Source organism: Xenopus laevis, chromosome 5L (assembly GCF_017654675.1).
Source record: "Xenopus laevis strain J_2021 chromosome 5L, Xenopus_laevis_v10.1, whole genome shotgun sequence".
In the NCBI taxonomy this organism is placed as follows: domain Eukaryota; kingdom Metazoa; phylum Chordata; class Amphibia; order Anura; family Pipidae; genus Xenopus; species Xenopus laevis.
This window is the reverse complement of record NC_054379.1, coordinates 42,873,623-42,901,446: the sequence shown is the minus strand read 5'-3', so window position 1 is coordinate 42,901,446 and position 27,824 is coordinate 42,873,623. Positions and strand designations below refer to the sequence as shown.

Below are 27,824 nucleotides of genomic sequence, written 5' to 3'. Positions count from 1 at the left end.
ATGCTTATCCCAGTGATGTAATTTAATATAGACCTGTAGCAGTGCTTTGCCTCCCTGTCCCTCTGTCACAAAATGTGACCGCCCTGCATATTTTCACCTTGCCATACTCGTTTGTCTTCTTTAAGGGATAGTAACATTTGTTGCAAGAGACTAAAACATCACTTGCCAGTTGTCAGAAGACCTGAATGCAACGCACAGGCCCTCGTCCAAAGGTAAGAAGACTAGCAGCTCTCATAACTAATGCTACACATGTGTCAGCACAAGAGAACTATGTGTCTGTATGTGATATCTATATATAAATATATATATACAGTATTTCATTTCTGCAGAGAGTGAGTGATGCTTGGCTGTTTTACAATTTTGCCACATTTATTGCAGTATTGAATATCTTATTATTTATTGACTGAACAAATCAACTTTATTAATTTTTAATTATGCTCTTAAAACATCTGGGAAAGGTTCCAAAATCTATTCTTTTGAATAGACTGCAACACTGTGCTTCCATGTGTACATCATACAAACTGGTGGTTGTGTCTATGGAAATAAAATAAAATTGCCAAATGATTTTAAAGGGGAAACCTCTAGTAGAAACCATGACCCCCCTCCCGTCGTTGGTGGATTACAATTCCCATGATGAAGCTGGAGGGCCAGCTTGCATAGCTATGGCTTGTTGGAGATACTGGGGTTGCATGTCGAAGCACCCTTATATAAAACATTATACTGGTACAGGTATTGGAATTTGTTTTAATTGATTTCTCCATAATAATAAAACAATAGCTTGTACTTGATCCAAACTAAGATATAATTAATCCTTATTGGAAGCAAAACCAGCCTGTTGGGTTTAATGTTTACATGATTTTCTAGTAGACTTATGGTGTGGAGATCCAAATTAAAGAAAGTTCCCTTAATCAGAAAACCCCTGGTCCCAAGCATTCTGGATAACAGGACCCATACCTATACTTACTATAGGTAGGGTACATTGCGTTTGGGCACTTAAGGGGGAAGGAGCATTTTGTCTTAAATCTAATGGTAGTTGGGTGACTCAGTTGTAGTATTTCTAAATAGTACAGGTTAGAATAACCAATAAAAAGGTCATTCATTAATCAATGCATCTGGTCAAAGTTACTCAAGGTGCAGCAAGATGCAACAAGATATAATAGTCATTTGGGATAACACTTGAGTAGAGTAGAGAGAAAAGCTGCAGACATTCCCATCTGCTGATAGAGCTAAATCTGTGATGTGGTTTAAAAACCAGTCATTATGGGGTGTCCCCTTCTCCCATCCACTTTAGTGGTCTATGTGAATAACAAAAAAAAAAGGTCACGCGTATAGCCCGACCTGTGTCATGTAATTGTATCTAATTCCAATGGAGTGCATTCAATATCACATCTGTTGTCTTAATATAAACAGTATAGTAACAATGACTAATAAAACTACTGTTACTAATTATGGATTTTATTTGAAATATTAATCCAAGAAGTAATTACAAACAACTGGGACAGGGAAGAGGTGTGTATCCAGGTGTTGCAAAACAAGATTTCCCAACATAGTCCTACGTGCTTAGCTAGAAGATCAGATATGTATTCTCATTGGTATACGCATGGTATCCCACCTTGGCAGAGATGTCAACCAGCCCCATGCCATGAGGAAGATAATGATCCAGTCCTGTTTTATTAAGGCCATCATTCCAGAAGACAAATGAGTTTCAGTTGGCAGCTCAGGATATATATTCTGCGGAATTATATGATTAATTAGGAACATAACAGGCTACTTTAGGATTACTTATAATAAAGGCTGCTTTTTGCAGTACAAAATTCTCCGAGATATTGAGTCGGACTGTGTAAATATGGGTGTTGGTCTTAACTCCACCCACATTGCTACTTTCATGGGGACTGCTCTGTATTTGCTAGGCTGGAAGCTGTTATGAGCAATGTGCTATTATATATGATATAATAGGTATTATTATACCTCAGACTGTATTATCCCCAGTTGTATAGTGGTGAGGCGTATGATTGATGCAGAAGAACAAGACAATAAAGGCATCTTGCTTTGCATTTTTAACCCCAGTCTTGATGCATATAGTGTCATAAGTGCATTTTGTTCTATGTAAAGGCATCTGACACGCATGTTTGAATTCATGATGCCATTAGTATATGTCCTATATCCTATCAAATGTGCCGCAGGACTGAAAGACAGAGAAACCCATACCGACCCTTTGTGCTCTCTGTTAAAGGTACATTAGCCCTAAGAAAACCTAAGCAAGTTGCTTCTAGAATAGAATAAAATACATTAATCGTTAAATGATAGGGAAAAGTAGAATCCCATTGGTATAAACAGATAATCTTGTATTCTATCAAAATTTGGGCTGTGATCATTTTAAAGTCACATCAGATAAAAACAAGACAAGAATGCGGTCTATCTCTCCTTGGGTGGGGCAATGTGGAGAATCTGAGTTATTCTCAAAGTGACAAAATCCTGAAATATTGATCTGAGTTGCTGTGTGATCCAGTTAAATATGTGATCAATGCTGAGATAAGGTTGGTGTGGCGCGGAACAGGCTGACAGGAGGGTTAATAGTTAAAAATGGTGAGCCCAAGAATGCAGTCGGGCAGGATGATATTCTTAGAATGGCTTGTACTGTTCAGATCAGCAAAGAAAGCAGTGGATTGTGGATATCATGCTGGCTCCCAAACAACATATGAAACGGCTCAGGGATCGTATCCATGCCTATTCCTAAACTGTGCCATCTGTTTGGTCTCAGCCACATTGTCTGTCCAATCCTATTGATACAACATATTATAATATTTGGATCACAGCATTGTGCATGACTGCCAATGGAAATGATGGATCACTTGGCTGATACAATTAGGTGGAGTGGAATTTAATACTAATGTACCTAAGGCCTTGGGTTCATAGATGCCAAGTTGTAGTGCAGCTAATGCTCTGTAAGCATTTTACTACATGGAACATAATGAGAATAGGGGTCATTTACAAATACAGTTGTGCCAAAACAGACCCAAATGTTGCGCTTATTGACCCATTCTTTACACTCGCTGAATTGTGAACTAGTGCACCTATTGATGCTGGGGAACCCTGGTACCCTGAATGTGGCAGCAAATCCAGGATTTCTACAGCAGGATGCTGTCAATAGATTCAGCATCACATGCAAACATCATTTTAACAACGAGTTCCAGAAGTGATGCTACCTTTGAGTTTTACTTTTAGTATGATGTAGAGAGTGACAATTTGCAATTGGTTTTCATTTTTTATTTGTGGTTTTTGAGTTATTTAGCTTTTTATTACGCAGCTCTTCAATTTGCATTTTAAGCAATCTGGTAACTAGGGTCCAAATTACCCCAGCAACCATGCATTGATTTGAATAAGAGACTGGAAAATGAATAGGAGAGAACCTTATTAGAAAGACGAGAAATAAAAAGTAGCAATAACCATACATTTGTAGCCTTACAGAGCAGCTACTTTTTAGATGGGGCAACGACGCCCATTTGAAAGTTGAAGAGAGACAGAAGAAAAAGGCAAATCATTATAAAATTATAAAAATACATAAATAATGAAAACCAATGGAAAAGTTGCTTAAAATTGGCCGTTCTATAACATACTCAAAGTTAATTCAAGGTGAACTACCCCTTAAATTAAAGGAGCACAGTGGGCATTTTGTTTGGTATCTCTCTTTCAAATAGTAAGCTTCTACTTTACTCTTTATGTCCTGGAAACTTGTATATACATTATCAGTGGGAGCCCGTGGAAGCCCACCCCTCCCTTTGATTTAAGTTCTGCTGTTTGTCACGTGTAATAGCTGTTACAGTGCAAGTAAAACCACACTGACCTAGGTTTACACATAACAATCGCTGTTTAATTAACGTTTGTATATTTATAAAAACCGGTATAACCAGGTTTTTGCCATGAGAGTTTCTAAGTTAGTTTCACCTTAATTAAATGATATAATTCCTCAATTAAAATATCAAGCCTGTTACTCACCGTATCTGAATCATTCGTTTGAACATATTTATAGCAGCACTGCTGCCAACAATAAGTAAGGAAACCCTGTGTGTATTTAGGTTTTTATTAATCGGTTAAAGGGGAAAGGCAGCTTCTATGGCAACGTTGCTCCGCCTGAACATTATTTAGGGCTGATTAATGAAGAAAGCTGCAGTTCGGCAACCAATGAAATTCATTCATGTGAATAAGGCAAAATCTTATAATTCTCTGCTTAAAGAAAATACATGGGAGAGAAACCATAAAGCAAAATAAAAATATATTCTATACCTATAAAAATATCTTTTTCCATTCAGTCTGCACAGTGTTTCTTTTACTGCATCTGAAAGTGATGTGTTGCTCTTCCCATTATACTAGAACAGTGACCCCCAACCAGTAGCTCGTGAGCAATATTTTGCTCCCCAACCCCTTGTACGTTGCTCTCAGTGGCCTCAAAGCAGGTGCCTATTTTTGGATTCCAGGCTTGGAGACAAGTTTTGGTTGTATAAAAACCAGGTGCACTGCTAAACAGAACCTCCTGTAAGTTGCCAGTCCACATAGGGGCTACCAATAGCCAATCACAGTCCTTATTTGGCACCACCCAGAAACATTTTTGCTCCTGAATGTTGCTCACAAGTGGAAAAGGTTGGGGACCCCTGCACTAGAACAACACACTTACATCAATAACTATGAGCCATTGGTCTTACAGTAGACTATGGGTCTCACATCAATATTAAAAAAAAACAAGACCAGAGGCAATGTAATCTCACATTACTTATATCAGACCTTTTAATGTAGCACTACTCATTAACAACCCTGTTACCCCATTAAATACACCTTGGTGATTGATTCTTTCTAATCAAGGTTTCTGTCAGAAATCCTGGGGCCAATACAACGGTCAAGTTCCCCACTAACCAGTGCAACAGGCCCTAAATATTGTACCGCCTTCAGGGACTAAAAGGCTTAAAGTTTCCCTGGGTCTAAAATTCACTGTGCCCTCTACTATTGTCCCTGTTGGTTTCAGTACACTAATTGGAAGTGATATTTATTTTTCCCAATGTATTTTACCCATTTAAAATCAAACTCAATCATCTCTTGGTGTTACTTTTTATTTGCAGAGATGCACTGGAATCCATCCTTTTTGGATTCAGCTAATATCAACTGCATCCCCAAGCAGGCCTGGATTTGTGGAAAGGCCACCTAGGCCTGGGCCTAGGGCGGCAGGATTTTAGGGGGGTGCATGCTTCCCAACCACACCCACATTGGTTCAAAAACACTGGGGATGCGCTGGAGATACAATCATTTTTTAAATTTCCCATGCAATCCCCATAGCTTCTGTCCCCCTGGAGGGGACAGGGGCAACGAACGGCAGTGGGCCTAGGGGCACCCACTATGTAAACTATGTTTGGCTGAATCATGAACTGACCCATGGAACCAGTGCTGCATCCTTGTTTGTTTGTTAGGACTTTTCTATTCAAAAACAATTAAATCTGCTCATTTCCTATTCAAAGAATGGGAGCAGCATGAGGCAAGATTAATTACAGATTAGGATTCTCCAATGAGAATGAGCCCTACCCATGGTACATGATTCATCTTATTGTTATCCAACGTTATAAGGATTACCAGCAGATTTTGTTTGTTAATATTACACAACTCATCAGACTTTAAAAGGACAGGCCTGGGATTAAAAATTTGATGTTAATATCAGATGTGGAATTTGGGAACAATCGATTAAATTAGCCGTTTTACAGCTTAAAGGGGAAGTAAAGTCTAAAATGGAATAAGGCTAGAAATGCTGTATTTTGTATACTAAACATAAACATGAACTTACTGCATCACAAGACTAATCAAACAAATGATTTATGCTTTTTAAAGTTGGCCACAGGGGGGGTCACCATCTTGTAACTTTGTTAAACATCTTTGCAAGACCAAGACTGTGCACATGCTCAGTGTGTTCTGAGCTGCTTAGGGATCGTCATAAATTATCAAAACAGCACAAGTCAAATAATATCTGCCAGAAGCCCATACAGCAAGACTGATTAATAATCAGAATATGCAGACTGCACTGGGTCCTGTGTTGTTGGATTGTATAGTTGTTGTGTTATTTAATCCAAACTTTCTCCAACTCTGCAGGACCAGTGACTGCAGCAAAATATTCCTCCGAATAGAATCCCAGTTTATCTTTTTAAATCTGGCTCCATGATCTTTGTCCCTGCAACTGGAGTTGGAAACAGTAAAGGGGTTCTAAAGGCAAAAATAAAATGCAATACAAATCTCTACATAGTCACCGACTGCTCTACAGGGAAACAAACAAAGCTGCTTTAGTTCTGCACGGCTGGGAAGTAAGGGGGGCTCCCCCTGCTGTTCATAAGTATGATTGTTTCCCTGCAGAGCAGTTAGGGATCGTCTAACAATTCCTATCCACAGAAGTAAATTAACAGAGAATTTCACTGCATACAGTCAGGTTTCTTATGAAAACGATACACATTTATTAATTAAAGTATATTGGAGATAGGGTTCTTTTTCATTAAAGACTGAGCACAAGTGTGGAATATACCTCATGTGTATCATCTGACATACCAATAGGCAGCCTGTTCATCCTATTTGCATCTATCAGATCAGTGACTACAACCTACTTGGGAATAGTGTATAGTAACCTTAAAGAGGTGCTTCACCTTTATGTTAACTTTTAATATGTAATGGGATGTCTAATTATATCCAATTGTCTAATTATGTCAATTGGTCTCCATTATTTATTTTTTATAGTTTTTTTTATTACTTGCCATCTTCTTCCGACTCTTTTCGGCTTTCAATTGGGGTTCACTGACCCCAACTAAAAAACACAACACTCTGTAAGGCTGCAAATTCATTGTTATTGCTACTTATATTTCTCAGCTTTCTATACTGGCCCTATTCATAGCCCAGTCTCTTATTCAAATCAGTACATGGTTGCTAGGGTAATTTGGACCCTAGCAATCATATTGCTTGAATTGCACACTGGAGAGCTGCTGAATAAAAAGCTAAATAATTCAAAAACCACAAATAATAAAAAATGAGAGCCAATTGCAAATTCCCTCAGAATATCACTCTCTACATCATACTAAAATGAATTTAAAGGTGCAAACCCCCTTTAAAACACAATAATTGTTCAGCTACGCAGTGACTTTGTATGCTTAATACGTAAGAACCCTTTTGTAAAAGTGTCCTTGGGGAATTCAGAATATAAGCCTAAGAGAATAAGAAGTGGGAAATAACTGTCATACAATTTATATTTATGCAGCATACTGCTTGGCACCTGTAGCAAAACACGCACACCTGTCTAAGTAACATTCCTGGGGCATGACTACAGGGCGCAGCATGAATACTTACGCCTAGAAAAAGAAAGTCATTTTGTGTTCTCTGGTTCGATTCCCTCTGGCAACTCCTTGTGACCCTGAACAAGTCCCTTATGGGTTTATTTATCTAAGTTTCAGTTTGTGTAATGTTAGAGGTATATTTTCTACTTTGAATAAGCGCTGAATTAAAAAAAAATTAATGCTTGCTTATTTATTAAAAAACCGGAATAGGGAGACTAGCTCGAATTTTTCAATGGGTCGAAAATTAGAAAAACTTGCATTGAAAAAATGCCTTAAGATTGGCATAGATGCCTCCCATTGACTTGAACTAGGCAGCTTTTAGATGACAACGTTTTACATTCGAGCTTTACAATATTTCGATGCTTAATAAATATCGTTCATACCAGTTTTTCAGCGCATAATTCGAAATTCACTTGTTTAACTAAAAAGAAATAGTTTTGCTGAAAATATTCGAATTTCGAACATTGATAAATCACCCCCTTGATCTCCCAGCATACTGAGTGCAGCTATAAAGACAGCCTTGCTTGCTGTGAGTCCCACAAGAGAATATCACTATAGAAATTATTCCCTTTCCTATTTTTTTTTTTTTTTACATACATTGCTATTCAAAGAACCAAGAATATTAGCACAGCACTCAAATTCTTTGTATCTGGATCACAGCACAATAATTGTAACAGGGAACACACCTAAACTACATTTACTTTTTGCTAACGTGTTGCCTCTAATATAAAACGTTGGATTTCTGGGTCACAATAGGAGCAGCCTAGAACAGTGCATTTCCATAGATTTACTTTTATTTATTTATTTATTATTATTATCATAATATTTAAATTGCTTGCTCTATTTCCAAGTTATATTGGCTATTTGCATCAATACCTATGAGTAAAGGTTGTTCACTTGCTTGTTAGACAGTGTTATGTTTATAAAGTGTAATTCACAAGATCGACTATGCTTCTTCCTTCATTTGTTTATTTATATTAATGTTTGGGTAGATTCTTAATTGAAGTACATGTTGTCTGGTTGCACCCAACAAACAAATATACTCTACGGGGGTTATTTACTAAACTCCGAATGCAAAAATACTGAAAAAATGTATGATTTTCTTTTTTTAAAATAGAATTTTTAAAAAATCACGAATTTTATGGAATTTATTAAACCCTGAGGATGGAAAAGTCCGAATTAGAAAATCCGGAATCTCAGACCTGTCCAGGTTGCATATACGTAAGTCAATGGGAGAAGTCCCGATGATTTTTTTGATGTGTGCTGGGCTTTTTGCAATACTTTTTCGGCGTTTTCGGGAGAAAAATCCGAAAAAAACGCGAAAATCTGATTTATTCCTGCAAAGCAAATTTTTGGGAAAATGCAATAATAAATAAGCGTAAAAAACCCAAGGGGATTTGATCAGCGTTTGTAGCAGAAAATTTTGAGATAAAATTGGACTTTGATAAACAACCCCCTACATGTTTGGCTCTAGGAAGCTATTTTGACATTGATGTAGTGTGTAACTGGGCCATCCTCTGACAATATATCATGTTACCTACTTATAAGCTGATATGAAATGTAGCTCTTTATGTGTCTATGGGTAGTTAGCCTCGCCTATACCCAATACACCTAACTACACAGATCTAGATGCTTGGCCAAGTGTGTGGATTTTATCGTTGAGGGCCCCCCGACAGTAACATTAACCCAATAGGCTTGGTGTGCCTTTAATAAGGATAACAGGTTTGTGGCTAACGAATCCCATACCTGTATATATTTAATCAAATTACAGGCTATTGCAGTGCTAAGCACACTACCATTGGGAGGTAGGGTTGTAGCTTAAAGGAGAAAGAAAGGCTAAAACTAAGTAAGGTTTATCAGAAAGGTCTATATAAATACACCAGTAAACTCTCAAAGTAATTCTTCTCTGAGTCCTCTGTCGAAAGAAACACAGCATTTCTATCCTTCTATTGTGTACACATGGGCTTCTGTATCAGACTTCCTGTTTTCAGCATAAACCTCCAGGGCTAGGGCTTGAGCATGCCCAGTTTGCTCCTCTCTCCCTCTCCCCCTCCTTTTCCCCCTCCCTCCTCCCCGCCCTGCTGTAATGTGAGCCCAGAGCTATGAGTGAACAGGGGGAGACTCAGGCAGGAAGTGATGTCACACCAAGCTAATATGGCAGCTGCTTTCCTAAACAAACAGAGAGTTCTACAGCTGTTTACTCAGGTATGGTAAAGCATTCTGCATAATAAATATAGTGTTATAGCTTGCACTATTGTGGCTAATCTATTGACAATAAACAGTTTCAGTAGTTTTCCTTCTCCTTTAATGGTTAACACTGATGCATTGCAGTACAGGGGGGTCCAATTCCAGCCAAGGCACTATTTGACCATAGCGTGTGTGAATGTGATAGGGACCTTAGACTGTAAGCTCCAGTGGGGCAGGGACTGATAAAGTGATGCAGAATATGTCAGTGCTTTAGAAGTGAAGAATTTACCTGTGGCAAGAGGAGTGTGTTGACTACAGCTAAAGCATTTACTTACATTATTTATTAGTTATATTCTAATATTCTAATAACTAATATAGTGGTTTTAAATGCAAATACTGTGCAGAAATGAAAAAGGCTTTCACTTTAAAAAAACAAACGTTAATGCCTAAAATGTAAACGTGGGTCACCAAAGTGTATATTTTTGCAACATTTTCTGATGCAGATCAAAACAATTTTAACTCCCCACCCCCCCTTTCCCTGAGGTGTTGTTGTTTCAGGCTAGACTGGAAGCTGCAGGAATGTAAGACATCCACATTTTTACTTAAACCTTAATACATAAAGGCAGTATTAGAAATGTCCTTAGGCTGAGAAGTACTGTACAGTGTGTTAGGAGTACCGAGCAACACGGTTTACTGGATTGCTGAAATAGAGACCTGAGAAGTATCCGTCAAACCACTCGTGATTGGAATGTCTGATTAAACGCAATATATTATACTTTCCTATATTTGTGAAATAAGACAAGAAAATTCAGGTTATTGTGTGTCATATCAGGAAGATCGCCTTACGATGAAATTTCGGGCGACTTCGGAAAGCCAAAGCGATCCATATGCCATCCCGTCGGCGATTTTGGGGAGATTAGTCACCCGAAGAAGAGCCAATTTGTCGTTGAGTGACTAATCTCCCCAAGTAGCAGTGAGTGCCACCACCCTTAACTGAAGAAGTAGGGTATAAATGCTGCACATTATGTTTTGGGCTGTACCAGCCCAAGGCAACCACAGCCCTTTAGCAGTAAAGATCTGTGTCTCCAAAGATGCCCCAGTAGCTCCCAATCTGATTTTCTGCTGATTCACTGCACATGCTCTCTACTGCTGTCACTTACTGAGCTTAGGGACCGATGCACAAGATACTGAATATATATATAATTTAAATGTCCCAATGTTAAACTGGTTAGTAAATAATTCAAATTATCGGTACATGACAGCTCAGAAACCAGCACAATTGTCATCAGAATTTAATAATCAGTCCTGTAGCATCAGCTTATATGGCAGGCAAACCTCATTTTCTGCTTGATGATTTGTGATGATCCCTAAGCTTAGCTTCTCAACAGCTGCTCAGCGCCCACTGAGCATGTGCATGTTGCAGACACTCCTAACAAAATACAAGATGGGAAACTCCTATGACAATAGCGAAGATCTGGCTTTCTACTATTGTAGAGATGCTGAACCCGTTAGGCTGGTTCAATATGTATTGTATATAAAAGATGGCATTTCTAGCCATATCAATTGTTTTGGTTTAATTCTCCTTTAATTATTATGCACACTAAAAAGATCTGATTTTATGAGACCTGCACTCTAAAGTATATTAGGTAACCCCGCCTTGCACAGGTATACTGGAAATATGTAAACAAAAGTGTCATCTATAGAACGTTGCACTTTATTATACAAATAAGAACAAGTTGCACAATAGCATGTTATCTCGTCTCTCTAAATATGCACATACTCATGCACACACATGCAGCAGAGGTTTAGTATCAGTGTTGGATTTCAGCCAGGGGAAATCTACCACATAATCCACATCCTAAGTAAACCCAGAGGGTTAAATGCCATACACACAGCTGACACCTCCTTCTATGGCCCTTTGTGAATAATATATATATATATATATATATATATATATATATATATATATATATATATATATATATATATATATATATATATATATATATATATATATATATAGGAGAAAGTCAATATGTAATTAAATTAAATAATTGAATTCATATTAAGGAACTACTATATATAGTGAATAAAGTACCCCCTTTTGTAAATTATAAGGATATTATAAATTACCGAGGAGTTTCATGACCATATAAAAATGCAAGGCCTAAGGCCGAGTGTTTTTATACAGGTCATGGAACTTCGAGGTAACTTCTAATATCCTCGTATTTTGCAACTGGGGGTACTTTATTTATTATAATACACACATTTCAGTGAGTCATGTGACAGAAAGACAAATACAAGAGTCCTCTGCACTCAACCCATTATCAATATATTTAAGACAGAGACATTTTGTGCATACTGCTACTAAAAAATGCCTTACCCTTTAAACAAAACAGGGATTGTTTGTCCATATATTGCAATATATTTAAGCTGGCCAACTACGTCAAAGTCATCCCATATCTGGCCAGTCCTACGCTTAATTTTCATCTGATTCATTAAGAATTCTATTGCTTCATTATACATTTTACAAAGGGACTAGGTTTTACCTGCAACTTACTTGCTGCTTTCAAAGTAAAACTCCCAAACTTGGCTGCCCTTTTATTAGACACCAGTGGGATCACCTGACTATAGTTGGGAAGGGTGGGAGCTACAACATGGAGCTGGTCACTGCTCCTGTATAACTATAACAAACAAGTGTCATATGACAGAAAGGACATCAGAACTCACCGTTTATAACTGATGACATCAGAACTCACCGTTTATAAGGATATAATTTACAAGATATTCATGGCTTTTGTGTATTATATATTTATACACCCACACATATACTGCATATATACATATATATATATATATATATATATATATATATATATATATATATATATATATATATATATATATACACATATATATATTTAGGAACTAACCAAGATCTTTGTCATTTACATGTACTTATTTTATTTTGATTTTGCAGGCATGTTAGAAGCTACTCAGGTCTCCTATCATACTCTGGTCGAGTAAGCAAAATGGTGAGTAAATGATTCACTGAAATCTAAGACACAAAGAAACGTAGGATTCCACAGCAAGAGTCATCCATTTTTTTGTTATTTGTGTTTATTGTGTTTTTGCGATTTCTTGTTATATGTTTGAAATTAGCATCATCATTGGCTCATTATATGTTGGATAACAATATGGGTCCTAGTTTACAGTAGGTAACTGTAGCTATGATACACCTGGCTTGCTATTATTTGCCTTCCCGTATACTACTGTATATACACCCTGTCTCTCAAGAGCACAATTTTGAAACAAAATGTGACTTTCCCAAAAAATACTCAAGGAGTTGCCATATGGACAGAACCCACTCCTTCAAGAGAGACCTTGTCCCTTCCTAGTTATATAACCCGGCTCAATGTAATGCTTTTATGTGAATTGTAGGCATACTAACGCCTTTACTGTCCCAATCTTCAGTTATTACTATATTTAGCTTTAATTTTTATAGCTACTAATTACATTCTGTGCTGTACACAGAATTCTTCTGGCACATTGAGTTCCTGCCCAGTATATTTTACACTCTTTGGTGCTGGGAAGACTGAGAGATTAAGCGAATCACCCAGGGGCACAAGAAGCTGTTAGGGAAACCAAACCCAGGCCCTGAGTAATAAGTTAGGAATGAAACTATTTGTTCTGCTTGCCAGCGATACATAGCTGCATAGCCCACCAGCTCGTACCATGAATATCATAGTTTTTAAATGTTCTCTACCCCACATAATGTTATCACATACATTTTATCAGACTGTACAGGTATGGGATCCTTTATCCGGAAACCCGTTATCCAGAAAGCTTTGAATTATCGGAACTCCGTCTCCCATAAACTCCATTATATACAAATAATCAACATTTTTAAAAAAAGATTTCCTTTTTCTCTGTAATAATAAAACAGTACCTTGTACTTGATCCAAACTAAGATATAATTAATCCTTAATGGAAGCAAAACCAGACTATTGGGTTTATTTAATACATACATGATTTTCTAGTAGACTTAAAGGGATACTGTCATGGGAAAAAAATTTTTTTCCAAAATTAATCAGTTAATAGTGCTGCTCCAGCTGAATGCTGCACTGAAATCCATTTCTCAAAAGAGCAAACAGATTTATATAATATTCAATTTTGAAATCTGACATGGGGCTAGACATATTGTCAATTTCCCAGCTGCCCCAAGTCATGTCACTTGTGCTCTGATAAACTTCAATCACTCTTTACTGCTGTACTGCAAGTTGGAGTGATATCACCCCCCTCCCTTTCCCCCCCAGCAGCCAAACAAAAAAACAATGGGAAGGTAACCAGATAGCAGCTCCCTAACACAAGATAACAGCTGCCTGGTAGATCTAAGAACAACACTCAATAGTAAAAACCCATGTCTCACTGAGACACAGTGAGTTACATTGAGAAGGAAAAACAGCAGCCTGCCAGAAAGAATTTTTCTCCTAAAGTGCAGGCACAAGTCACATGACCAGGGGCATCTGGGAAATTGACAAAATGTCAAGCCTCATGTCAGATTTCAAAATTGAACATAAAAAAATCTGTTTGCTCTTTTGAGAAATGGATTTCAATGCAGAATTCTGCTGGAGTAGCACTATTAACTGATTCATTTTGAAAAAAAATGTTTTTTCCCATGACAGTATCCCTTTAAGGTATAGAGATCTGTTATCTGGAAAACCCCAGGTCCCAAGCATTCTGGATAACAGGTTATCAGTTACTAGACCTGGTAGAAATTTGCAAACGTTTGACAACTTTACTCCTTATAGCGCTTAATTACTTAATTAAACAAAAACAAGCTTTACCCAATGAGGCAAATACAGGTATGGGATCCGTTATCCAGAAACCAGTATCCAGAAAGCTTCAAATTCTGGAAAGGCCGTCTCCCATAGATTCCATTTTTTACAAATAATCTACATTTTTTTAAAATTGTTTCTTTTTTCTCTGTAATAATAAAACTGTACCATGTACTTGTTCCAAACTAGGATATAAATAATACTTGCTGGAAGCAAAACCAGCCTATTGGGTTTATTTAATGTTTACATGATTTTCTAGTAGACCTAAGATATGAAGATCCAAATTACAGAAAGATATATAATCTGGAAATCCCCAGGTCTCAAGCATTCTGGATAACAGGTCCCATAACTGTAATACTGTCATATATACAGTAAAAATAGTAAAATAATTTGATTTCCCACAAATGGTTGAAATCCCATGAGCAAATCAGCTGTGACAATGTTTGACTGTTTGATGTGTCTATTCTAGAGTAACCTGCTGGACAGCCCCACGAAAGTGCTCCTCACTGGAAGGCCAGGGAGCATTAGTGATATGGTACAGCTGGACAATAAACATGGAGCTGTTGTTGTTACTGGAATAAAGGAAGATGACCCAGTTGCGTGTAATTTGGGTGTAAAAGAAGGTAATTAGTGATCCCATTTAACTAATGGCAAACGTAGAGTTTTAAAATAACCTTTAGTGGTACATTTTGATTACGGATGCACAAATCCACTTGCCGAATACAGAATCTTCTGCAGACGATTCAGGCAAATATCTCACCGAATCCTAATTTTCCATATGCAAATGAGTGAAATCCTGGAGGGGGAGAAATCAGCAATTTCTGTAGTCACATGTTTTTAAGGTTTCTGATTTGCTTTGACCAGGTACATGCGTTCGCCCAAATCAGAATCCTGCTACGGAATGCCAAGCATCCCTAGTTTCTTTTTATTTATATAAAGTCAAACCACATTTTTACATACCCTGTTTTACGTTTTCCTGGATTTTATTTATTTTTTTCCCCTGTAAGCATGAGTTTTCCTGTATTTAACGTGTTTTTTGTAGTTTACACCATTTTAACAGAAAAACCCTGATTTTTACATACCCCCCGGAAAACATAAAATCGGGTTTTGACTGTAGCACCACCTTGTTATGCAGTACTTTACATTAATACTGTTTATCATTCACATCTGGCATTTATTAGAGAAGGGGCATCTTTCAGTCAAGATTCATATTATTGAGGGTTGTTCTATCACAAATTTCTTGTGACAATGGGGGGCCCAACTATAGAATCTTCGCCTTGGGATTGCTGATATTTTATCTTTGGTATTTGTGTGATTACATTTACAGCAAACATTTAAACAGCAATGTCTGCATAAAAAACTGACAAAAAAACATAATCCATTTTCTGCAGGAGATGAACTCCTTGGGGCCACCATTTACTTTGAGAACTTGCAGAAGGCCGAGGTTCTTAATATTTTAAAAGCAGCAGAACCATACAAAGCAGGTCTACAGCTTCATACTAAAAATGAGCTTCAGCTGCCTCAAGGGAATGATTTTACTTTAACAAAAGGTCATGTGGTAAGTGTATTCATGTTTATTAATTGTATTGGATATTTTATTTCTAGAACATATATTAAAACAATTGTTCTGTATTTATAGGTTGCAAGCTCTTCAACATATGATGAGCTCTTCAGAAACAAGATTCGACCACGCCTTAAGGGGTCTGTCTCCTTGTTTGATGTATCAAAAGAAGGCATAAATAATGGACAGTCAAAGTTTAAACTGCCGCAGGCTCCTAAAATGCACGATTTTGGTCTTGATTTGCCTGGTATTGATGCTAAAATACCCAGTATCAATGATCCCAGACCTCACTTCTCACTACCAAAATTCCAAGGTCCAGATGTTAACGTAAGCCAATCAAAAGATGGCATACAACTACCAAATTGGAGAAGTTCAACATTAAATGTTGACGGTTCCGAACTTAATGGTCTAGATATGAAAACCCATCTTCCTACAGCAGATCTGCAAATTAAAACTCCCAGTTTAAAAGAGCCAGAAGTAAATGTTAACCTTCCTAAAGTAAGCATGAACGGCTCGGAAATCCTTGATTTGGGAAATGTGACCCCAAAAGCAAATCTAAAAACACCAGTGGTAACAAGCTCAGCGTTTAATGTTGATCTACCTAAGGCAGGGTTACACATTCCTGAAGTAAAAGGTCCAGAAGTAAACGTTGAGCTTCCAAAAGCTGATTTACAAATTCCAAAACTCAAAGGTCATAAATTAAATGTTGACCTTCCAAAGGCAGATATAAAAATTCCACATGTAAAAGGTCCTGATATGGAATGTGATCTTCCTGGTGCTAGTTTTCAACCCCTGAAATTGAAAAGTCCTGAATTAAATATCAGTCTACCTAAGACAGACTTACCTACTCCTGAACTAAAAGGTTCAAAATTTAATGTTGACCTTCCAAATGCAGATGTCAATATTTCAAAATTAAGTCCAGAAGGAAGTGTAGACCTTCCAAAAGTAGATTTACAAATTCCAAAACTGAAAGGTCAGGAAGTGAACATAAATGTTCCCAGGGTACCCCAACTAAATGATCCAAAACTAAATGTCAGTCTACCTAAAGCTGATATTCAGACTCCAGATCTAAAAGGTCCAGAAGTGAATGTTGGTCTTCCAAAAGTAGATCTGCAAATGCCAAAAGTAAAATGTTCTGAAATGACTATAGATCTTCCTAAAGATCCAAAACTAGATGTTAATATGCATAATGTAGATATTAAAATGAAAGGTCCAGAAGTAAATGTTGGTCTCCCCAAAGTTGGTGCAGACATTGAAAAACTAAAAGGTCCTGAAGTAAATCTTCCTAAAGCTGATTTACAGTTTCCAAAAATAAAAAGTCCTGAAGTCAACTTTGATGTTCCAAAACCAGAAGCAAAAGGGAAGTTTAAAATGCCTTCATTTAGCTTATTTAATTTAAAGAAAGACATCCCTAACACAGAAATAAATGTAAAATCTGAAAAACTGACAGGGCCAGAAATTAATGCTAATCTACCCAAAGCAGATATGCAGATTCCAAAACTTAAAGGCCTAGAAGTAAACAGTGATGTCCCTAAAGCAGATATACAGATTCCAAAACTGAATGGTCCAGAAGTAAATGGCAACTTTCAAGCCATTAATCTAAAAACTCCAGAATTTAATGTTAATCTACCAAAAGCAGATCTTCACATGCCAGAAATAAAGGGTAAAGGATACGGCATTGACCTTCCAAACCCGGATTTACAGATTCCAAAATGTCCAAAAGTGGATGTTGATTTACCCAATGTAAATATGCAGGTTCCAAAACTAAAAGGACAAGAAATTAATATAGACCTTCCAAAAGTCAATTCACAAGCACCGAAACTAAAAGAGCGAGAAATGAATCTTGATCTCCCTAACATAGATATTGATATGCCAAAACTGAAAGGCGCAGACATAAACATTGGTGTTCCTAAAGTCAGTGTAGACATGCCAAATTTAAAAGGCAAAGAAGTTAATGCAAACCTTCCTAAAGCTGATTTACATCTTCCAAATCTGAATTGTCCAGAGGTAAACCTTGATGTCCCAAAACCAGAAGTAAAAGGCAAGTTTAAAAAACCCTCATTTAACTTCTTTAGCTTTAAAAAAGATGCACCCAATGCAGAAATAAATGTGAAATCCCCCCAAATTGAAGCTGCTAGTGACATGCCCAAAGTAGATTTGAAAGGAAAAGCAGAGCTAGATGTTAATGCCCCCAATATTAATATATCAGCCCCTGGAATAAAAGGAGACATCAGTGGCCCAGGAGCAAGTATAGATATACCAGACGTTAAAAGTTCAAAACTAAAAAAGCCACTTTTTGATTTTCCCATACCAGATTTAAAATTCCCCAAACTGAAAGGTCAAGAAGTGAAAGTAGATCTTCCCAAAGCAGATATACATGCTCCACAACTTAAAGGGACAGACATAAATGTTGGCCTACCAAAAACAGATATAGAGATCCCCAAAGTGAGTGGACTTCCTAAAGCAGATATAGATGTTCCAGAATTGAAAGGGCCAAATATAGCTTTAGACCTTCCCAAAGTAGATTCACAAATTCCAAAATTTAAAGTTTCTGATGTAAATATAGCTCTTCCCAAAGCAGATATGCATGCTCCAGAACTGAATGGTCTAGAAGCAAATGTAGACCTCCCCAAAGCCAATTTCCAAGACATCAAATGGAAAGGTCCAGACATAAATGTTAATCTGCCTAAAGGAGATCTCCACATTCCAGAAATGAAAGGAAAAGACATAAAACTACCAAAAGCAGATCTACAAATGCCAAAAGTTGATGTCAATCTACCCAAAACAAATATACAAGTTCCAGATGTGAACTTTGGTATTCCTAAAGTAGATGTAGACATGCCAAATGTAAAAGGTCCACAAATAAATATTCCTAAAGTAGACATTAATATGCCAAAACTTAAAGGTCCAGATGTGAATTTTGGTATTCCTAAAGTAGACATAGACATGCCAAATGTAAAAGGTGCAGAAGTAAATCTTCCTAAGGTAGACATTAATATTCCAAAACTTAAAGGACCAGATGTGAACTTTGGTAATCCTAAAGTGGATGTTGACATGCCAAATGTAAAAGGTCCACAAATAAATATTCCTAAGGTAGACATTAATATGCCAAAACTTAAAGGTCCAGATGTGAACTTTGGTATTCCTAAAGTAGACATAGACATGCCAAATGTTAAAGGTCCAGAAGTAAATCTTCCTAAGGTAGACATAAATATGCCAAAACTTAAAGGTCCAGATGTGAACTTTGGTATTCCTAAAGTAGATGTAGACATGCCAAATGTAAAAGGTCCAGAAGTAAATCTTCCTAAAGGTGATTTACACATTCCAACACTTAAAACTCCTGACGTGACTCTTGATGTTCCAAAACCTGAAATTAAAGGTAAATTGAAAAAACCCTCATTTAACTTCTTTAATTTTAAAAAAGATACACCTAATGCAGAAATAAACCTAAAAACCCCAAAGGTTGAAGCAACTGGTAACATACCCCATGTAGACTTAAAAGGTGGCAAAGGTCTAGAAACAAATATAAATGTGCCAAATGTTGATATAAATGCCCCACAAATAAACCTTAAAAGCCCTGACATGAAATTAGAAGCTCCAAATGTGAAAAACACAGGATTTAAATTTCCATCCTTTCAAATGTCTGGCCCAAAAGTCCAAACACCTGATTTAGAATTGGGTGGTTCTTTAAATGCCCCTTCAATGGATATTAATGCACCACAAATTGATGTCAAAGGTCCAAATGTAAGGACAAATGCTCCTAAATTTAAAATGCCTTCATTTCCACTCTCATCTTCTCAGAAGGCAAGTCTTGACATAGACACACCTAAAGCAGAGTTGGACATTGATGTGAAAGCTCCAGATACAAATACACCAAAATTTAAGATGCCTTCTTTACCTTTCTCTTCGTTCCAATTGTCAGGTCCTAAAGTTGAAACACCTGATTTAGAATTGGGTGGTTCTTTAAAGGCTCCTTCAATGGATATTAATGCACCACAAATTGATGTCAAAGGTCCAAATGTAAGGACAGATGCTCCTAAATTTAAAATGCCTTCATTTCCACTCTCATCTTCTCAGAAGGCAAGTCTTGACATAGACACACCTAAAGCAGAGGTGGACATTGATATGAAAGGTCCAGATACAAATACACCAAAATTTAAGATGCCTTCTTTACCTTTCTCTTCATTCCAATTGTCAGGTCCTAAAGTTGAAACACCCGATTTAGAATTGGGTGGTTCTGTAAAGGCCCCTTCAATGGATATTAATGCACCACAAATTGATGTCAAAGGTCCAAATGTAAGGACAAATGCTCCTAAATTTAAAATTCCTTCATTTCGGCTCCCATCTTCTCAGAAGGCAAGTCTTGACATAGACACACCTAAAGTAGATGTGGATGGGTCCTTCACAACTCCACAAGTGGAGTTAAATGCACCACAAATAAATTTTAAAGGTCCTGATAAGCCAAATGTAAATGCATCCATTTCTCAAGGAACCTTTAAAAGTCCGCAAGCCTCAACTGATGTGAAAGGTTCAAAATTCAAATTCCCAACTTTGCGTATTTTCCAAACTAAACTTGGTCTACCAGATGCTGACCTAGGCTTGGAATCTACAAAATCTGAAAATGCTTCTCCACCAAATATATCAGGGAACCTTACAATGCCAAATCTAAAGGGTAGTGCTCCAGATGTTGGTTTTGAAGAATCAGATAAAAAGAGCTTTCCAAGGTTCAAGATGCCAACTCTTGGAAAACCAGATGCTAAAATAAAAATGCCAGATGTTCAATTGCCAAAAGATAATGTCCAATTGAGGGGCCCAGAGCTGAGTGCAGATTTACCAAGTGTTAGTGGCAAAGGAATTAAATATAAAATCCCAGATGCTAATTTGAAAGCAGGGGTTCCAGAATTAGAAGGGAATATACAAGGACTGGGTACTGAAATCATAGCACCAAAATTGAATATGGAAAGTGTAGAAGGGAGTATGCATTTGCCTAAGTCTACATCTCTATCAGGTCCCAGTATTGACCTACCTGACAATAAAATACAAATAAGTGGTACAGAGAAATCCCCATCTCAAAGAAGAAGCCCTGGCTTTGGTCTTGATCTACCATCTGCCAATTTCAGTGCTCCTAAAATAAAAGTTAAAGTACTGCCAGATGATGGTATTCATTTAAAAGGTCAAAAACTAAAAAATGATGTTAGACTGTCTGCTCCAAAGCTTGAGGGTGATGAATTAGATGATATTGACATAGATTTGCCATCTGCAAAAGTTAATGCACCAGTGTGGAAAGAGCCATTCTCTGGTAAAACAGAGGTGCCGCCTACTGATATCAACTCCCCCCAAGTAAAAGGTGGAGTTAAAATCTCCCCAATGAAGTTGGAAAATGATGACCTTACTGTGGGAGTCAATATTCAACCTGGTGAGGTGAATGCCCCAACTTGGAAAAGGCCATTCTCTGGTCAAACAGAAGCTCTTGGGGATGATGTAAATGCCCAGTTTAAGGTTCCCAGCAAAACAAATTCACCTAACATAGAACGTGATGTCAGTCCACGTTCTAAATTCAAATATTTATTTTCTGAATCTAACTTTTCCTTCCCAGAGATTGGCTTTGACATCTCCCCACCTCGTAAAAACACTTCATAGGCTTTGGCCTAAATCTCGTAATCGGCAACACACAAAATTACTTGTAAACATGTTTGTTTGAATATATGTAAATGAAACAAGTGATGTCTGAGTCACATATTTGTTTGAAATGCTTTTTGTTGAAGTGTCAAAAACTGTATTATCTGCTGGTTAAGTAATGAATTATCATTTTGTTTTTGTTGTTTTACTTAAAAATAGCATTCTAAAAGATAGCATTTTATTTGGTCCATTTTAACAGGATGAAAGCATGTCCAATTTAGTAGGATCTTCTTTTTGTCCAGATTTCATTTGATTCTGGCCTCTTTTACGCAACAAAAGTTGATATGACCAAAACTTTTTGCTCTCTTTTCTCACTGGTCAATCCATGTACCACTATCCATTGAGAGTTTTGGAAGGGGATGCATCATAGTTATCAAATCTTATAAAATCTTATGTAGTTGAAACAAGTGATAGCCTCAATGATCTCTCTGGAGCTGCATTGATATTTGCAGGATCAGGCTTTTGCTACCAAATAAAAACTCCCCAAAGACACAAGAATTTAAGGCTTTTTCAAAGCCTTATGAAGCCCTGCCCTTGAACCTCTTCATTTGCCATATATTTTTTTTAACAGGGTAAATGTACTTTTTTTTTTTACTCTTCTAAAACCAGTTTTGATCTATTGGAAGAAGGATTTTATCTTTCAATCCTGAAGCCTTTGATTTGAGGCACAACATGAAGGAATTGCTCATTATTGGGTATATCTAGCCCGTAGCCTGACACTCATTTTTGTACTACGGTTTCATCTGGGAATCGTATTTCATCAACAGCTATAGGTTGGCTTTCTTATAGTATTTTTCTCCATGGCTTTCTTTGTCTACCTATTTATTTATTATGTTTGAGTTCTCAGGTCTTATTTAATAATTAAATAACAATTAATGGTAATTTTCAGAAGATTATTAGCCCTTCCATGTGCATACATATAGGTGAAAAAGAAATATCATGTAAACAAAGAAACCAGTTAATTACATTCTTACTTTGTATGTAAAAAAAAAAGCAGGAAATAAAGCCTAATTATAAATGGCATATGTGTAGTTCTGTTTTAATGCATACCATTTTTATTTTTTAGTTAATACTCCAGAATTTAGGACTAAATGCAGGCCATTAATATAAATGCCTGTGTTTGTCACAAAACCTCATATCAGCAGGTGTATTACACACATATAACCTAAACTGAAGTGTGGAAGTAATGAATGGTACCATATATATTTTGTACATATACGTATTATACTCAGGCAGGTCTGCTCCCACCTTTTCTTTGGCCTACTCTCCTGATAACCTAATGAAGTCTTTGAGCAATGATATTACGTTAAGATATATGATCAGCGTTTATTGTAAAAGCATTAATATGTATTATAGATGTATTTTTGTATTTCCTTCTGATGCTACAGATATTGAAAAATCTTTCTTTATTATTAAATAAAATTCGTGAAAATATGACTTGTTAATGGGAAAAATATGTTCAAAAAGGTGTACTACCCTTATTTCATTAAACTGACCAACTCACACCAAGCATGAATGGATCCATAAATTGGACACTGTGCAAAATGTAAATAAATTGAGAAAGGGATAATTTGCAAATCATTTAAACCTTATATTTAATTGCAAATACAGTAGAACCCCCATTTTACATTTTTAAGGGAACCAGGAAAAATGTGTGTAAATTTCTGGAAAATGTAAAATTCGGAAAATGTGTTAAAACAACTTATTGTTCAAGTACTCAAAAGATATAAGAATAGGAGTCAGTTTTACTTTGAAATACAATATTTAGGGGGTTATTTATCAAAGATCGAGTTTGTGAGGCTATGGATAACTGGTACCCCTGCCTAATATCACTTAGGGGCTGAATGATTCAATTTAAAATGATCTCTCAAATTTATATTACCCCTCTAAGGCTTGAAGCTATGGGTAGATCAGAGGGAGCCAAATGCGTGAAATGTGGCAGGGGAGAAGCTGGATTCTTCCACTTCATATGGAATTGCCCTAGTGGCAGCATACTGGTCAGAAGTAATTCGATTAAGTCCCTTGAGGCTTGTTTATTGGGTATTATAGATAAAGCAGTGCCCCTACAAAAATCCAGAACACTATTACGATCTATTTTGTTCTAGGCAAAAAAGCTGGTAATAATGAAATGGACTAACCCCAAACCCCCTACACTTCAGCAATAGATTGACCTAATAAATGGTACACTGCCTCTAATGAAATTAACATACAATGCTAGGGGAACACCCCAGAAATTTGAGAAAATTTGGGAACCTTGGTTAGATGTCAACCCTCATGCATCCCTACCTGACGACTGAGCTCTAGATTGGCCCAAAGTATATGCTGATAACTGGTGAATATGTTACATGCTCCTTTACGTATTGAAACTGTCACCAAAACACCAAATAATTGAAAACAGTAGTCATGTAAGTGTCAAGACTGCTTTATTTGTGTATTTGTTGTTTGTTTTGAAAATGCAAAATAAAAACCTTTAAAAAAAGAAAAGAAAAAAAAAGAACAAATTTTGAAGATCGGGCTGCCCCATTGTAATAATTAGAAAATAAATTGAAAAAAGACATTCAGTCAGACTTCAGTTATCTGCTTCTGTGTACTTACGCTTGATCCCAAAACTGCTTTAGCTGAACCACATACAAGTTATACTGATGCAAGATTCTATACTTACTGTGAGCAACGCAAATGCTTTATACTAGATCAGAGCTATGAAAAAGTATGAAGTCTGTTATGTTTTGATAGCCGAGGATGAGTAGAGTATAACAGTGCTTTATTAGCAGGTTCATGCAGCCATTACACTTCAACATTAACCTCAACTGGTTTTTAGCAGTATAGAAAGTACTATGTAGACAGTATAACTCTTGTGCACAGTGACACCTGCAGGCCATTTGTATAAACACCACAAAGTCCATGTCTGTTCTTTCTTATAAAAAATACAATGTGATTTATGCTTAATGTTCTAGCAAATACTGAAGATCACAGTATGGTGCTAGTGAGAATCATCCTGGTGGAGAGATGGTACAAGTACAGTGAGAGTAGCCCAACACCCTGTCAGTGGAAAGGAGCATTCTTCTAATTTACACTGCTGTGTGTCAGTAGTCCAAATGATTTCATGATATACACTGCTCTTGTGGTTTTTTATATACTCTCATTGGCCAATCCACATTTACCCATTTTGATAACACCTTCTGGACATCAGCCCTTTGATAAAGCTTGCACAGGTCAATCAGTTGCTCCACTGTCCTTTCACTGTTCCGTAATAAAAATCCAATTGTGGGACTTTGTTGCTTCTGCTCCAGGAAACACAATTCATCGTAACTCATTCCCCACTTGCTGGCAAAGTTTCTCCAGTTCTTTACGGTTGGGTGGCAAGGATCAAGCTTCAGCTTCAGAATGTACAGCAGATCCTCATCATTCAGAATATCGCTTATAGTTGGGGCTAAGTTGCAATTCTCGCTGCTTTCTTGGCACACGTTATTGATCCTGGATAAACCTGTAAGTAAAACTATTTCAATGAAATATGGAAGAAAACACTGAGCAATGTTGAATTTAACTTAATGTGAATCTTTAAAGGAGAACTAAAGCTTAACTAAAGAAGTAGGCTAGAAATGTTTTACATTATGTTTTGTGCTTCTGTACAGGGTTGGACTGGAGGGCTTGGGGCCCACCGTAGCTACTGACCCAGGGCCCTGCTCCGGCGTGGCCGCATGCTGCATCGCGTATGCGTGGTGCCGGGTACCGCAACCCCAACAAAGTGAGGTTGCGGCGCTCCACTAAGAAGCGGATCTGGGCCAGCATTGCACACAAGAGCCCGGGGCCAACCGGGTTTTTTACCGGTGTCCCGCCGGCCCAGTCCGACACTGCTTCTGTACCAGCCCAAGGCAACCACAGCCCTTTAGCAGTAAAGATCTGTGTCTCCAAAGATGCCCCAGTAGCTCCCCATCTTCTTTCCTGCTGATTCACTGCACATGCTCTGTGCTGCTGTCACTTACTGAGCTTAGGGACCCACTCACAATATACAGTACACATAGAATATAAATGTCACAATAAAGGCTGATTAGTAATAAATACAGATAATGACTACATGGCAACACATAACTAGTGCAACTAGCATCAGAATTTAATAATTAGCCCTATAGCATCAGCTTATATATATATATATATATATATATATATATATATATATATATATATATATATATATATATATATATATATATATATATATATATATATATATATATATTACAGACAAACCTCATTTTCTGTTTGATAATTTGTGACGACCCCTAAGCTTAGCTTCTCAACAGTCGCTCAGAGCCCACTGAGCTTGTGAGTGTCACAGACATTTTCGAAGATGGGGACTCCTTGTGACAAGTTTGACGTCCTGGATCATTGCTGCTATTGAGAAGCTGGTGCAATACATTCAGTATATAAAATATGGCATTTTTAGCTATATTAATGTTTAGGGTTTAATTCTCCCTTAAAAGGGAAGAGCATAGATGCATGCTGTTCAGTAATAAGACTACCAGAAAAATCAGTTTACACCAGTTAAAACACTATAGGGCTCATTTAGGAGTGCAGAGGTTTCCCCACAATGCCAGCATAATTGCACCATGGGGCGCTCCGCCAATGAGGCGAGTTGAGGCACAAAATGACGGCAAAAATGACGCTCCTGGTAACTAAGAGCCAAATTTCCGTTTTTCAACCCGGAAATTCGGCTCTTCTAGTGCAGAGAGCGCAATTGCACTAGCGACGTGGACCTGTCCGGCGCTGAAGGTAAGAGGCGGGGGGCGGCAAAAATGAAGGCCACCTCGGGCGGCAAATTGGGCAGGATCGCCCCTAATTGCGCCTGTATAATGACTGTGTAAAATAATTTACCAAAACATGCAATTGCTCTGCAGAATCAAGGTGTCGGGATTTCGTCATTATATTATACCTACCTGTTAGCGCACTTATGGTCATTAAGGGACAGTCATTTTCTTCTGGCTAGATAATAAACACATGAAAAAATATTGTTAACATTGGCCGTGTTTGACTACAAAACAAGCTGCTGATCTGCCATCTTTCCAAAACTACAGCTCTAAATGCAGAATGGAGCATTACGAGGAAATAACGCTCAGCCCACATGTTGGAAATAAATGTTCTACCTCCTGACTTTATTTCATTACAAAAACAAAATGAAAAAAGCATGCCTATATTGTTTTTCTACTAGGGGTAGAAAAACAACACTCCAGCCAGCAGTACTAAGTACTGATAAATAAATAAACACAGGGCACATTTGCACCTAGGCCGTAACCCTTAGCAACCAAGGTTTACTTCCAGCTGTCTGAAAAACTATTTCTTGATTGGTTGCTATGGGTTACTGCCTAGCTGCCAATTTGCCCAGTGTTTATTCATCACCCCCAGTACTTAGTACTGCTGGCAGGAGTGTTGCTTATCTACCCCTAATACATCTATTGAATGTTAGGGGGTTATTTACTAAGCTCCGAATACCGAAAATTCCCCGAAATCCGAATAATTCGTGATTTTTTTGTGTTATAATAGGCTTTTAAAAAAATCACAAATTTTTCAGAATTTATTAAACCCCGAGGGCTAAAAAGCCCAAATATAAAAACACGGCATCTCAAACCAGTCGAGGTTGCATAGAAGTCGATGGGAACAGTCCCATTGATTTTTGGGGCAATTTCACAATTTTTTCTGAGCTTTCAGGGAGAAAACTTCGAAAAATTCAGAGTTTTCAGGGAAAATTCACGAAAAAATCTTGAAAATCGGAGCTTTTCCCGCAAAGGTGATTTTCGGAAAATGTAATAATAAATAAACGTTAAAAACCCGAGCGGCTTAGATCTGAGTTTGTAGCAGCCGATATTGAGATAAATAACCCCTCTAGTGTAGATATACTGCAATAGTAAATCTCATTTATAAACACAGGGCACATTTGCACCTAGGCAGTAACCCATAGCAACCAAGTTCTACTTCCAGCTGGCTAAAAAAAAAGCTATTTCTTGATTGGTTGCTATGGGTTACTGCCTTTCGGTGCAAATGTGCCCTGTGTTTATAAATGAGATTTACTATAGCAGTATATCTACACGAACATCAACATAAAGAACAACATATTCAAAGAAAAACAAAGACAGCAACATTTTTGTTTCCAAATCCAATCATGTGTCTAGGCTTGTTTTTGTTACTGTACGTCCGAAGTTTCAGAGTCTAACGGTA

At 37.3% G+C, this 27,824-nt stretch overlaps 2 protein-coding genes across 2 annotated transcripts in view; one reads left to right on the top strand and one right to left on the bottom strand.

Moving 5' to 3' along the window:
* The first annotated feature begins 80 nt into the window (after window positions 1–80).
* On the top strand, window positions 81–23,048 carry LOC108716659 (neuroblast differentiation-associated protein AHNAK). Its single transcript, XM_018262957.2, has 5 exons — window positions 81–212; window positions 12,517–12,571; window positions 14,844–14,997; window positions 15,766–15,932; window positions 16,014–23,048. The coding sequence occupies exons 2-5, from the start codon at window positions 12,569–12,571 to the stop codon at window positions 21,573–21,575; spliced, it is 5,886 nt and encodes a 1,961-aa protein (XP_018118446.1). The 5' UTR covers window positions 81–212; window positions 12,517–12,568; the 3' UTR covers window positions 21,576–23,048.
* A 1,387-nt stretch (window positions 23,049–24,435) lies between these two features.
* The window catches only part of edaradd.L (EDAR-associated death domain L homeolog), a 28,129-nt gene continuing 24,740 nt past the window's right edge, over window positions 24,436–27,824 (bottom strand). Inside the window, exons 5-6 of the mRNA XM_018262956.2 lie at window positions 26,549–26,594; window positions 24,436–25,098 (exon numbers count right to left, since the gene is read on the bottom strand). Coding sequence (XP_018118445.1) covers window positions 24,716–25,098; window positions 26,549–26,594 — 429 coding nt within the window. The 3' untranslated portion in view covers window positions 24,436–24,715. The remainder of the gene's footprint in view (window positions 25,099–26,548; window positions 26,595–27,824) is intronic.